Below are 13,911 nucleotides of genomic sequence, written 5' to 3' on the forward strand. Positions count from 1 at the left end.
ACCTTACAGATGGAATTTCACAGTCTTTACATTTGTAGTACATACTGAGTGTTGATACACATTAGAAAGTCAAGATATACATTTAAGACAAAGAAGTAAGTAATCAGAACCACTAAAATATTAAGTTAGTTAGTATGTTTGTTTATAATTTATACCACCATATTTCCTAAAGACTCATGGCAGTGATACTAGCTGTGATATTTTATGTTTAGCAAACCTGCTGTCTGCTCTGTCATTCCAAATGAACATGCTGAGACTTTAGAATGTGTAGCAGATTTCTATGAACAAGTCATAGCCTTTTACAATATTTTCTCCACCTCTTGGCAGATTGTCATGTGATGGCATGAACTGTATTACTACCAGCACTTAGTAAATAGTTCACTGTATTCATGCAAAATAACTTGCATTGATGGGAACAAGAGTGAATTGTACTGAGGAATGTTGGATACTAATAGCATGCTTCTATGTTAACTAGATGCATATTAAAATATTATAAGCCATGAATGCCCCTTACTCAATTCTGCAGTCTTCCTCACAGGATGGATTTGTTGATATGTCAGAAACTCTGTCATGTGCCATTTTTGGATGCTTATGGTTTGCAGTTCTTAATTTTAAAAGAACAGTGCAGCTGTTAGGCATTAGGTCTCACAGCTGAATCATGCAGTAAGGTTCACAGTAAATCTAGTTTATAAAAAGTGACAGGAAAACTTTTGAACATATCAAAACATCTCTGAGCAAAAGTGATATCAGAAATAAGTCTAACAATGGGAAAGAAAATTCTTGGTTTTCTTGTTTGTTCACTATAATGTTGTTATTTTTAACGATAGTATTAAGATCTTACTTTCTACATAGCATTCTAAGCAGTTCAATATACATACATAGATAGCAAAGATTTACACAATCTGGACAAATGAAAGCAAAACATAAAGATACTAAAATAGCACCAATAATGGTTTAACAAGACCAGTCATAAAGTTAGAACCCATAAAGCTTCACAACTTTAACAACAGCAGTCACATGAATTATTTAAAAATTCTTGATTTTATTCAAAAGGCTGAGAAGTGATGAATAAATATTTAAAAAGAGCAGAATTATGAAATATGTGTTGAAATTAAAACATCTTTAAAAGGTCTTCCATGAGGGGAACATCCACCATTTTGGCACTGCACCAAGAAAGCATTGTCTCTTGTCTCTTTCTTTCTGTTATCCTGTGCAAGAAAGAAAAGGTTGTATTACTTTTGTTATCTTAAAATTTGGGCAGGGGTAGAACTCTAGGAGGGGAGAAGATCTTTGATGCAATTAGATCCTTAAGTATAGTTTTCCATAACTGGAAACTGGATAAAAAGCTTAAAATATGTTTTGTCCATTCCTTCTTCCACTGAAGCTCTGTTCAAATATTCTTCTACTGGAAACGCTCCCTAGTAATAAAATCCTGTACCAATATGTTATAATGTATGGCCATTGGAACTGTATGAGTTGGCATACTCATGCTGTGGAACTTTTCTATCAAATTATTGCTAGGCCTGTAGAGAGTCAGTTATGAAGTAGGAGTAGCCCGTGTTGATAGAGAACTTTGTGATTTTGGTACTGGCAAATACTGAAGTGGAATTCTGTCAGAGGAAATAATCCAATATAGGTAAGAGACATGGGACCAAATACTTCATGTATATTTTCTTATGTAAAATTTGCAATAGTAATAAAGGGCTATTAGAAATACATCTTCCAATGAAATAAATGCAGTGTTATATACCTGAAATTGTTGTCTTGCTCTTTAGTATTTCATATGCCTATGTGGCTCTACAATTCATGCTACATTATATTCAATTGTAATAATAATCCAATTGATGTATTGCTTTACTGCTGCTGCTGATGAGGTAAAACATTGAGTATGTTCTTTTTATTCTTCCTAGCCCATTGGTGCTCTTAATCCCAAACGAGCTGCATTCTTTGCAGAACGCTACGAAACCTGGGAAGATGATCAAGTTCCAAAGTTCCATTATGGCACTCATTATTCAACAGCCAGTTTTGCGCTGACTTGGTTGTTAAGAATTGTAAGTGTACATTTGTTTGTTTGTTTGTCGAATTTGTATGGCCGCCCATCTCACAAACAGCAATTTTGGGAGGTGTACAACAATCTGATAAAACAACACATACAGTATATACAACATCAGTATAAAAATATAAGAATCAATATTAAAAGATAAATAATATAAAAACAAAATATACAAACCCAAGGCAAAGAGAGAATAAGAATAGCCACCTGAGCAATGTAGTCATCTAAGCATGTCTCCGGTTTCCTGGGAGCCCCAGGCTTGGTGACATAACCAAGTTTTGAGGAACTTCCAGAACAGCAAAAGGGATGGAGCTAATCTAATTTTGGGGGGAAGAATGCTCCATAAGGCAGGTGCCATGGGAGAGAAGGCCCATCACCTGGGACACACCAAATGTACATCCCTAGCTGATGGCACCCACAGCATGTCTTCTTTGCCAGATCTAATGGGGCAGCCTGATGTAATTGTTTTTTGTTTATATGTGTAAAGAAGGTACCAAATGGTTAAATAATGGGGATTTAATATTTTAATTGGCAATCATGCAACTGAACAGGTTGTTTTTAGATAATCATAATAAAGTGATTATAATTCATTGAAATAAGTATGTACAAGTGAAGTGGAAAAGCCTTTGATTTTTTTTTCCAGTTTAAAACTTTTATTTGGTTATATGATCATTGTTTAATTTGGAATGTAATCTGACTTATTCTGTATATACAATAGAAAAACAGAATTATAACCTTTTTTTTCAAATAATATTGTAGTATGCTTGTCGATAACATGCAATAGGACAGATTTGATATATTGATGAAATGAACCAGGTTTCTGTAAAATAAACTGGAATTATGATTTATCTGATAGAAACTAATTTCTTTGGGAAAGCATTAGGAGGACATCATTAATTAAGCCTTGTTAGATTCATACAAGCAGAAATAAATCCTTGAAGTAATTTATGGTACTTAGCTAATTTCAGGCAATTATCTTTGAATATGTGCTTAGGTATCTTTTGACCAAGAGGAGATTTTTTAGTTGTTAACATTTTTCTCTCTTAATTATGAACTGTATATCTAAGAAGGATATGTGTGCATGCATAATATTCATAGGGAAGATTTAGCTGAATAACAAACTGAAAGATGAGTTATGCTAATATCTGTTATTCAACTATTACTTGTATTATGTCAAAGCCATTGAAATTTCTTGGATATATCTGTAGATCTCCTTTAATTCCTGTCCTGTATACAGTTAGGTCTATATAAATGTTAGGTTTGATTATAACCATAGTGGATGCACTAATGGAATAATAGTAAAAATATATTAAATCTGCACAGATTTTATATTGCTTTTTCAGCAACCCTCAAACCAATACTGTAATGTGGGATTCTCTTTATATATTTTTAAAATGAATAACTCACATTATTATTTATTTTTACTTCTTTCCAGAAACAAAACATACTATTCTGTTCAGTCAAGGTGAAGCATTAGATATATACAAAAAGAAAACTCCTGCTGTTTCATGATGTATTTCATCTTCCTTTCTTAATCTTATTTTTTAGGAGCCTTTTACAACATTTTTCCTAAACTTACAAGGTGGCAAGTTTGATCATGCAGATAGAGCTTTCTCATCAGTTTCAAGGGCATGGCGCAATTGTCAACGTGACACATCTGATATCAAGGTAAAGCACAATTTAAATTTTAAAATGCTGTAATGAACTTAATGATCATTATTTATATAAAATGCTATCAATGTGTGGTACTTTGAAGAATATAAGAGGTCCCTTGGAAAAGATTATGATATAACTTTCAACTAGGAGACTGGGAATTGAACTATTCATTGTGTTTTAAAAATGCAGGACTAATATTTAAATATTTATAATTTAATAGTATTGTTTAGTCTAGGTATCTAGCTGTCTACAATTTGGAAATAACTCCAGTTGAATACTATTGACTGGTGATATATTTGTCAAACCATGACAGTGAAATCTTTGAAAACTTATAGGTTACTTCTCAGCTTTGATGTAAAACAATAAATAGATATGTTCCCCAGCTCCTAAACATTTTTGCACTGTTACATGGAACATAACATATACTGAGATCAATGAACGACTATTAACATACAGTACCCAAAATGCTAGTAAAATAGCAAAGGTGGATATTTGTCACGAAGTCATAGCAAATCTAATTCATGTGCCTCTGAACTCTAATAGCATTTGCCAAAAGGGCAAAGTAGCCACATGCTAACATAGTTTTCTTGAAAGAAAATTAAATATTATTTCATAAAAGAATGACATGATGTTCACATCCAAGTAAAGGACAGATTCATCAACTTTCAGGATTAAGATCTAGATCAAATCATATTTTAATGGCCTGATATCAATGGTGCTTTTTTTTTAAGGTCAAAAGTTATACATTCTGAACTTTAACTAAAATAGCCATTTGAATCTAAGGTGCTATAGCAAAAGCTCTTCTCTCCCATCTCTGTAGAACTGATTATGTGAGATAGGAAGCTTGCAAGCAAGCACAAGCCACTCAGAAAGGCTTTTTAGTCTTGCAAGGCTTCTACCTTATTAGACTTAAATAAAGTCTAGTAAGACAAAGTTAGGTTGTGACTTGAAGTTTTGTGATTCTTTAGATATCACACAGGATGGCATTCTGCATGTCTGAAATTACTGTCAATGCTGGCCAACAGCAGAACTAAATCACTTATTATTTTAAGTGAAGGGAAGCTAATGGGGTTTTGCTGATCACTTTTTTCCCTGGTTGTTCCAAGGATTTTGTTTGTTTGTTTTATGACAGCTCTTCTTCTCTAGTGTTGGCATATTCTATCTGAGCTTTCAGTGTTTACATAATTTTAATCTCTGTATATGAGCTATAGGCAGTGCAGATTCAGATGAAGGGAATGTTTTTGCTCTGTTTGAGGCATCTTTGTGACACTATCAGGCTGAAGTAACTCTTGATGGGTGTGGTTCCTGACAGTAATGGTTTTGTGTAATCAGTACTCACTAGCTTCTTTTGAAAATACATTTCTCTGTGAGCAAGAAAGATGAGAAACGATGGTCAGGACCACAGCATTATACTCATCAGTTGGTTACCCATGCTAGCCCAGCTAAACATGGCAAAATGTGTATATTACCAACACTAGCTCTATTAGTTTGTTAGCTTTATTAAGTCTCTTTATTAATTGTGGCCTCATTCTGTTTTCTTTTTGTTTTTTAATCTTTCACCTTGAAATCAAGGTTCTTAAAGTTTTGTAATTATTCATAATGGACAATCTCACTCATACAGGAAGTTAAGCTGAAAAAATGATGAACTTAACAAAAAAATTCTGACAAAGTAGCTCTAGGATATCTAAAATTATGAGAAATTTTAAATAATATTTGAGAGAATTGTAATTCATGTAAACATGTTCTTAACTGAAAATCATTGATACATTTTGGTCAATAAATATATAGTTAACTGCAGATATGTCCTGAACACTTTATATGAAGATTATATGCTAAGATTAAACATTTTTTGTCCTTATCCTGAAGCCATGAAAAAAAAAAAAGTATCCTAGCATGGAATGAATGTGCTTTGATGTAATCTATACAATATTCAGGTTAGGGTTAGGGTTAGAAAAAAATGATCGGTCAAGTATAGTGAGGAGTTTATTTTTGACAATTCTTTGTACCCAGGCTAGGCAGTAAATAATCAGTCTCTAGATGCTTAATCCTTAGTTGACTTGTCAGAAGATTCCCATGCACAATCCACTCAGACTAGAATCTATATTGCAGACCCTACTGTCACATAATCAACAACAGTTGATTGCTACACTGCAATGCAGCAATGTCAGAGATTTAGTTATATATATATTCTCAGTGTTTAAATTCTAGGGTTCTTCCTCCCCCTCTTTTGAATTAATGTCACTTGATGGCTTTGGGCAGTTCAGATATATTTATATAATGGAGAAGTTCCCTTCTCACTAGCTTCACCCTCTACATCCATTAAGAATTTTTTAATTAATCTGTTAATGCATTCGATTATATATATATTGTAGAATATGTAATCATTTAGTCAAAACACAATATAGAGCAGGTAACCATTTAATAATATGTTTAGTAGGCTTTAGATTTAAAAATAAATTACTTTTTTTTTTGTTGACAATGCAATTATGCTCTAATTAGTGCTTAGTCATGTAGTAAATATTTGTTTTCTATATTTTGCTTATCACAGCAGTATCTAGATTTTGTAAAAAGTTTACATAATTATACAAGGATTTAGATATCAATATAATTCTTAAATAATTATCACTACATAGTGTATGTCTCCCCCATCTTATTTTCTCCCAAATACATTTAGATTGTGACCAAAAGTGCAGCCAACATATCAAACTAGCTTTGAATTCTAGGAATTCTAAAATATCTGGAGTGTACCAGGTTGAGGAAAATTTGTGTACAGATGGTGGATAATTCCTTTCACTTTAGAAAAATGACACAGCAAAATTGTTTTTAAGCATTTTTTTCATAATTTCATCTGCTTATAATAATGAGATATTAATATATAGTAATTACTGTGGGTTCATTTGTAGTAATCCTCTCATCTAAATTCCTTAATGTATTAAATATATTTGGATTATCATGTTGTATGCAACTACTTCAAATAATGCAAGACCACAATTTTTTTAAAAAGTGTTCTTAACTTACACACTTTGATCAGAAACACTGACCCTAATTGACTAATCATTCTAATAATATTTTAGAGGTTCTTATGTCTTAGTATTCAATTTTTCAAACAGAGTTCTGAGTGTTAAATTGTGTATAGTAGATTAGATTGGGAGATTCAGTGATGGAAATCTATTTCTGAAATAGAAATTTCAGGAAACAGGAAAGAGACAACTTCCACACACTACTTCTGACAGTCTTGTGGAAAGTTTCACCTACCTACCTCACCCACCCTTACTTCATACTGTGAAGGGCAAGCCTATGAAAATCAATATCAAAGTTTTATGATTAGCAATGAGTGAACTTTTCACCTATTTGGAATGGGTATAATACAAATAAGTTAATTTGTAATGGTGAATGATGACAATATAAACAGTTGGAAGTTTATTTTGAATCATATCGTGCTACTTCCTTGCCACCAACATATGCAACAATATAGAATTGTTGTGAGTGATTAGAATGGTAAGGTTTTACAATATCTCTGTGCCTTAGAATTAAGACTTAAACATTGACTTAGCATGCAGAATAGATGTATATATGGAAAAAGTAATTGTGGCTTCTGAGAGGAGTTAAATTCTAGAATGAACACTTGAGGGAGACTGTTCAAGGTTTAACGATCCAGAACGTATACATAGCTTCTGCATTTACCTGTGTATGTACAGTAGATCAAAGCAATACTTTGAGTATTACTGTTGGAGGTAAGAAGAGGCAACATCACTGTGGAAAGGGTGAATTAAAACAGCATGATTCTGCCAGTCTGCATCAAGCCAGAACTGGCCTACACTGGCCCTCAAGAGTGTTTGTGAATCCTTATATTTTTTTGGTGTGTGTGTACCTTTGAGTCAGTGTTGACTGTTGGCAACTGCCTGGACAAGTCCTGCAATTTTCTTGGCAAGATTTCAGAAGTGGTTTGCAACTGCCTTCTTCTTAGGGCTGAGAGAGAGTGACTGGCCCAAGGTCACCCAGCTGGCATTGTGCTGAAGGCACAACTTGAACTCCTGGTCTCCCAGTTTCTAGCCCAGTGTCTTAAGCACTACACCAAACTGGCTCTCACATGTTTATCTGTAAGGGCCATTAAAGGGAGACAACTGATATTAAATCCTGAATATGTTCCTGAACAATCTTCAAGTATTGAATTAGTTGTTATGGTAAAAGAGTAAAGATACAATGTTTAATAAGTTTCAGCTAGGATTGTTTGTTATGAGGAAAGGAATCATCCTGAACATTAAAGAGAACCAGGTTATATTTTAAAAAATCCATCAGCCTACATGGTTAATGAAGGACAAATATGAAGAAATAATTGCATTGACTGGATGGAGGAAAGGCAAGAAGAAAATTAGCCAATCTCTTATTGGTCACATTTCTTTCTCTAACACAGATCAGTTACCCAAGCCGTAAAGGGTTGTTGTAAGGAAAAATAGGAAGGAGTGCTATATGTAGTACATTGCTTTGACTTCCTGAATGAAAAGTCAAGATATAAATCTAATGAATAAATAGTGATGATTTGTTTATCAGTGGATAGGGCTACAAGCAGAGATGCAAAATGCAACATCATAGTCATGTAACAATAACTGAAATATTGCATAGCTCCCACATGCCATTTTTTTTATCATCCCTACTAGTTTCAGTGATGATGTAATTGTAGTACCAAGATCTGGTATGAAATGATGATGGTGGTGGTGATGATGATAAGATGAATACAACAATTATTTGAAGAATCTTATTCTTTTAAAGCCTGCTTTTGACATGAGGTGAATTTGCCTAAATTCATCTCATTCCCGCACAATTTTGTTCAGAAGAGTGTGACTGTCTTTATTTGCTATATAATATATCAAATGAAAATTATCTGCAATAAAGTCCGATTGTAGTTAACTATGTCAAAGTTCACATCTGCCTAACATTTTAAAGGTATTTTTGGAAGGTTAAATATGTTTTACGTTCTACTTAACTATGGAGTAAAAACATATGTTGGTTAAGTGCGGGTAGGAGCTGGGGGAGAGGAAAGTATTAGCACCTACCTGACAATAAAGTAAAATTGGAAAAGGAGTTTTAGTTTATCTATTGATCTATCCTGCCATGTAATTACTATTCTGTAACAGTAAGGCCAAATAGGCAGAAAAAAGCTAATATAATGTAAAAACAAAACAAAAGCTAGAAGTTCAAACAAATGTTAAATTGAAAGTCAAGGTTAGCCTGATGCTTTGATTGTAAGTCCCAGGGCTTTCATGGTCTGATGACAAAGACTAGCTGCAACTGCATATATATCCTAATTTCATTTCCTCAGGTTTGACATTAAAAAAGTGAAAGAAGCTGAGCATGGGAAGCATGTATATCTGTGAAAACTATCTGAAAGCCTTGTATATTGTTAAAAAAAGTTGTGTGCATCTTTGGAAGCAACTGCTTTTATTCTAGTTGAACCTTACTAAGCATTGTATCTTCACTATTTTACTGTAACTACTGTAGTTCAGTACTTGGAGATTGATCAGGAACATATTTAGCTTTTAATATAAGTTCTCTCCCTTTAATGGCCCTTGTAGATAAAGATATGAGAACCAGTTTTATTTGTTTGTTTGTGTATTCAATTTATAAAGACACCCATCTCAAACCAGCGACTCTGGGCAGCTAACAGTCATAAAAACAGTTAAAAAATTAAAACAGTACAAAAAAAATTAAATACAAATAGCAGCCAAGAGATATTAAAATCACAACCAGGAAACGGGGCCCTTCATACACTCGGGACCCCAGGCCCAGGCACAAAACCAGGTCTTTGAGTCCTTCCGAAAAGCCAGTAGGGTCAGAGCTATCCTAATCTCAGAGGGAAGATATTCTAGAGGGCAGGTGCTATGGCAGAAAGGGCCCGCCAGCGGACATTCCTTGGCTGATGGGACCCGGAGCATGGCCATCCTGCCAGACTGGATTGGACAGGTGGAAACAACTGGGAAAAGACGGTCCCTAAGGTAACCTGGTCCCAAGCCATGAAGGGCTTTAAAGGTGACAACCAGCACCTTGACTTGCACCTGGAAACACACCAGCAACCAATGTAGCTCCTGAAGCAGTGCTGTTACATGTGCCAAGTAACCGACACTATTTACAACCTGGGCAGCTGCATTCTGTACCAGCTGAAGCTTCCAAATGCTCTTCAAGGGCAGCCCCATGTAGAGTGCATTGCAGTAGTCCAAACAGGAGGTCACGAGGGAATGAGTGACTGTGAGCAGAGCCTCCTGATCCAGAAATGGGTGCAACTGGCACACAACTCTTAAGGTGTGCAAAGGCCCTCTTAGCCACGGCTGCCACCTGCTCTTCCAGCAGGAGCCATGAATCCAAGAGGACCCCCAGATTGTACACTGGATCCGTCTGGGGCAATGCCACCCTGTCCAGGATCAACGAAGGAAAAACCTTGGTATTGGGAGGCCCAAACACCCAAAGCCACTCAGTCTTGCTTGGGTTGAACCGAAGCCCATTGCACCCCATCCAGGCCCCTACAGCCTCCAGGCACTGGTGTAGTGGTTAAGGAACCAGGCTAGAAACCAGGAGAAGTGAGTTCTAGCACCGCCTTAGGCATGAAACCACCTGGATAACCTAACAAATTGATGGTGGTAGTTTGTTAGTAATTGAGAGAGGGTCAGAGTCATCTGGCCTTTCAGTAGTGGTATGGACCAGCAATGCTTCTCCTTCTCCTGTGCCTTGAAGCCTGATTGATATGTTTGAAGACATAGTGTGAGATGGAAATGACTGTTCTCACTATGCTACTGTTGCTATCCCTAACAATGATCAGAACAGGGATTTCTGTCCTTTTTCCTAGTAAAACAAACAGATGAAAATCAGCTTTAACAATATAATCTGTAAGAAATGTATGCTGATGAGGCTTCATCTGACGCAATTCGTGAACATCTAACTAGGGCACAGGGAAACTAGGGAAATAATCATAATTAAAAAAAGAAGTTAACATAAATTATCTTGCTCATTTTTACAAAGACCCTAGGACTAGGTTAACATAAGATTTGAACAGGACTTGGAAATTCACTAATCATTAATTGACATGATTATACCCTGCCTTTCATTCTTGTAAGGATGCTTAATACATAAGTTTAAATTCATCTACAAAAGTAGTTATATAAACAATACACAATAGGGCACGAAATGCATAGCAAATAAAAAAGAGAAGAAAAAATTAAAAACTTTCAAAGCAAGTACTAAGGATTTCAAATTGACATTTGAGATACAAAAACTCTTTAAAAGGGAGTTGGAGGCTGACGCTGTGTGTGTGTGTGTGTGTGTTAGGAATAATTTATTTGCAGTTCTATGATTTGTTTTCTGGGGAAAAGATCTTCACAAACTTGTAAAACGTAGTCCTTAATGTAGAAAAATGTGGAAGATGTTATTAGAAATGAGCTTGGGATTCTTTAACCCTAATGTAAAACATAGTTGCTTTTTAATTTATTTGGACATTGAAAATTGATTTTGTACATTTATTTTTTTATTTGATGATGATTAAGTGTCATTAAGTTAGTGTTGATTCTTAGCTACCATATTTTCTCCAAAGGGATCTATCCTTTCTTTATTTAGTAGGTATAAATTTCTAACAACTTTGTGAAACGTATAGGAAAAAGAAAAGTTTTTTCTGGAGGAGTAATTGGCATTGGAAAAGAGGAGGAGAAACAGGAAACTTGTGTTTCCTCATTCCTCAAATTGCTTTCAGATTGTCTTTTTTTCCTTTGAAACATTCAGGGAGATATAAAATATGTAGAAACACTGTATCAGAAATGCTACATAGCTGTTAATAATCCTTGAGCTGGATTATTGGAAATGTTTTGGAAGAACTCCTTTGGATCTCACGTAAGCATCAACACAACTTGTCTGCCAAAAAATTAAAACAGCTATAAACTTTTGCAGGTTTCTGCATAAGCCTGAAAAAAGATTCCACTGCTTTGAAAAGCCAATTCACTAAAGTGACTCTTAAAGCAATGGCATCCTTTTTTAGGCTCATGCAGATGCCTCAAAAAGGTCTGGCTGCTTTAATGAAAGGAAGAAAGGAAATGTGCTTGTATGTTTAAAGTACTTCTTCCAAATAATTTTCAAAGTTTTTATAGCTCTGGTTTTTATAAATTTAATGATATTTTATTTACATCAGATTACTCACTATTTTACTGAATTGAGCCTTAGTTTAAATGCAACCAAAGCTATATCATTAATGGCAGATTAGATCAAACCTTTTTTTGCTTGTTAATTTGTCTGAAAAATAATGGAAGCAATAATTGGAATTATTTTAGAAAAGGCAGCTGTTTGCAAGTTGTTAGCATGATGCATCTTTGAATCTTTCTGAATACCAAGATGGGTGTTAGTTCTCTTAGAAACAACCAAATGGATATAATTTCCTAGATTATTATGTGGAACGCATTCATGACTAAAATATTTATGTATGACATTTGGTTAATAAGAGAACTTAAAGTTAAACCAAGAACAACTTGTATTATTTCTTTTGTATTATATTAAATCAGGTATATATTCTTTTTTAAATTTAACACATCTAAATATTCCCATTTCTCTTGTTTCGCCCATAAGATACCTCAACATGCATTTCTGACAGTTATTTTCAAGAGGCGTTTTGCATTCATCTAACTGTGATCTTGTTTTAGAATAATTCACATGCCTGTATACAAATATTCAGCATGCATAGCTGTGCTGTTTTCTCACAAGGTCTGAGGTGATAATAGCTTAATTCTTGCTTCATTTTTCCTGCTTTTGCTCTAGTAACTCTAGGCTGACCTTGTCTATAATCTGATGACCTGCTATTGCACTCAGCTATTTGGAAACTGTTCTTGCCATAGTTGACCCTGAGGGTGGTATCTGGAAGACCACTGATCCATTGACCCATGTCAAGAGTGGATTTAGAATCTGATACACTGGGCCTCTAACATTGTTAAGCACTGGGGCCAATGCACAGAATGTGGTTTTCTGCTTATTAAATGGAAAGTAGTTTTCACTTGTTGGAAGAAAGACCAATTTTACACCATTTACTTGCAATGAAATCATTTCCTAAAGCAATTACAAATATTAAGTCTTTTCATTCATGAAGTATTTGTTACAAGAAATTGATAGAATTCCCAGAAGAATAAATTGCTTTCCCTAATTTAACTGTTTTTGCAAACATTTCTATAATGTTTCATTATGGTATATATTAATAACAACAAATAATATATATTTTTCTACATTGAGAAATATGTGAAACAGACAAGCAATAAAAACACTATTTTCATTACTTTTATTTTCCATATTAAGTATGGTATACCACATTTTAATTAGAAAATGATAGGCAAGCACTACTGTAATCTTACTATAATGTGACTGTGCTACAATGAAATCTTTGTATTCTACGGAAATAATTGTTTGGATATTTAATCAGCTTCAATTTGAGTGGCTTATTTTAACATTTTAATGTATCAAATTAATAACACTGAGAACTTTTTAAAATCATTTGAAGCATTCAATATGATTATATAAAATGAAGAACATCACAGATGAAAGTTCAACATTACTAGGAAATGTTAAATATCTAATATTGTAATATTGTAATATTTTATATTTTTTAATATTTTAATTTAACAATTAATGTTTTAATTAATATTTTAAAATGCTTCTATTAACTTTTCATTAAAAATGCACCTCTTGGCCACAGTCTAATGAAGCATAGGACAGTTAGCTTCATTCAGATGTAGACATTTTTGCTCATATTTTTAAATTAAGTTCAGCATTATGTTTGAACTTGGGCAAAAACTGTCTAGTCTTAACTATGATTTTTTTTAGTGACTATTTAGATTTATGGGTATGAAAATTACTTCTGTCAGTAAACCATGATTTATATGAATTACAGAGTAATTTAAGTACAACACCATGTGGCAATCAAGTGAAAGCAAGGAAATTTTTATATTTTATAGGCTATATTATAACAAAAAGAAATCAGGCTGCAAGGCTCTTTCATGTAAATCTAAAGACTAGTTAGTGTTAAGTCTGTTGCACATGTTCATATACAGAGCAACATCCATCTCATTCATGCCATTATAATCTGCTTCTTAATCTCAAGGGATCATAAACAGTGGTGGCCATTATACCTACAGATGTGCACTGGTGTAATGGAGAAAGGACAATTATCAATTTTCCCTCCTCCT

General features: G+C 34.0%; 1 protein-coding gene across 3 annotated transcripts in view; it reads left to right on the forward strand.

Annotated features, from left to right (window-relative positions):
* The window catches only part of LRBA (LPS responsive beige-like anchor protein), a 409,112-nt gene that overhangs the window by 309,184 nt on the left and 86,017 nt on the right, over positions 1-13,911 (forward strand). For all 3 annotated transcript variants that reach the window (XM_063310174.1, XM_063310176.1, XM_063310175.1), the window contains exons 44-45: positions 1,911-2,051; positions 3,602-3,721. In XM_063310174.1, the coding sequence (XP_063166244.1) occupies positions 1,911-2,051; positions 3,602-3,721 (261 nt within the window). The remainder of the gene's footprint in view (positions 1-1,910; positions 2,052-3,601; positions 3,722-13,911) is intronic.

This window comes from Candoia aspera, chromosome 8 (assembly GCF_035149785.1).
Source record: "Candoia aspera isolate rCanAsp1 chromosome 8, rCanAsp1.hap2, whole genome shotgun sequence".
In the NCBI taxonomy this organism is placed as follows: Eukaryota; Metazoa; Chordata; class Lepidosauria; order Squamata; family Boidae; genus Candoia; species Candoia aspera.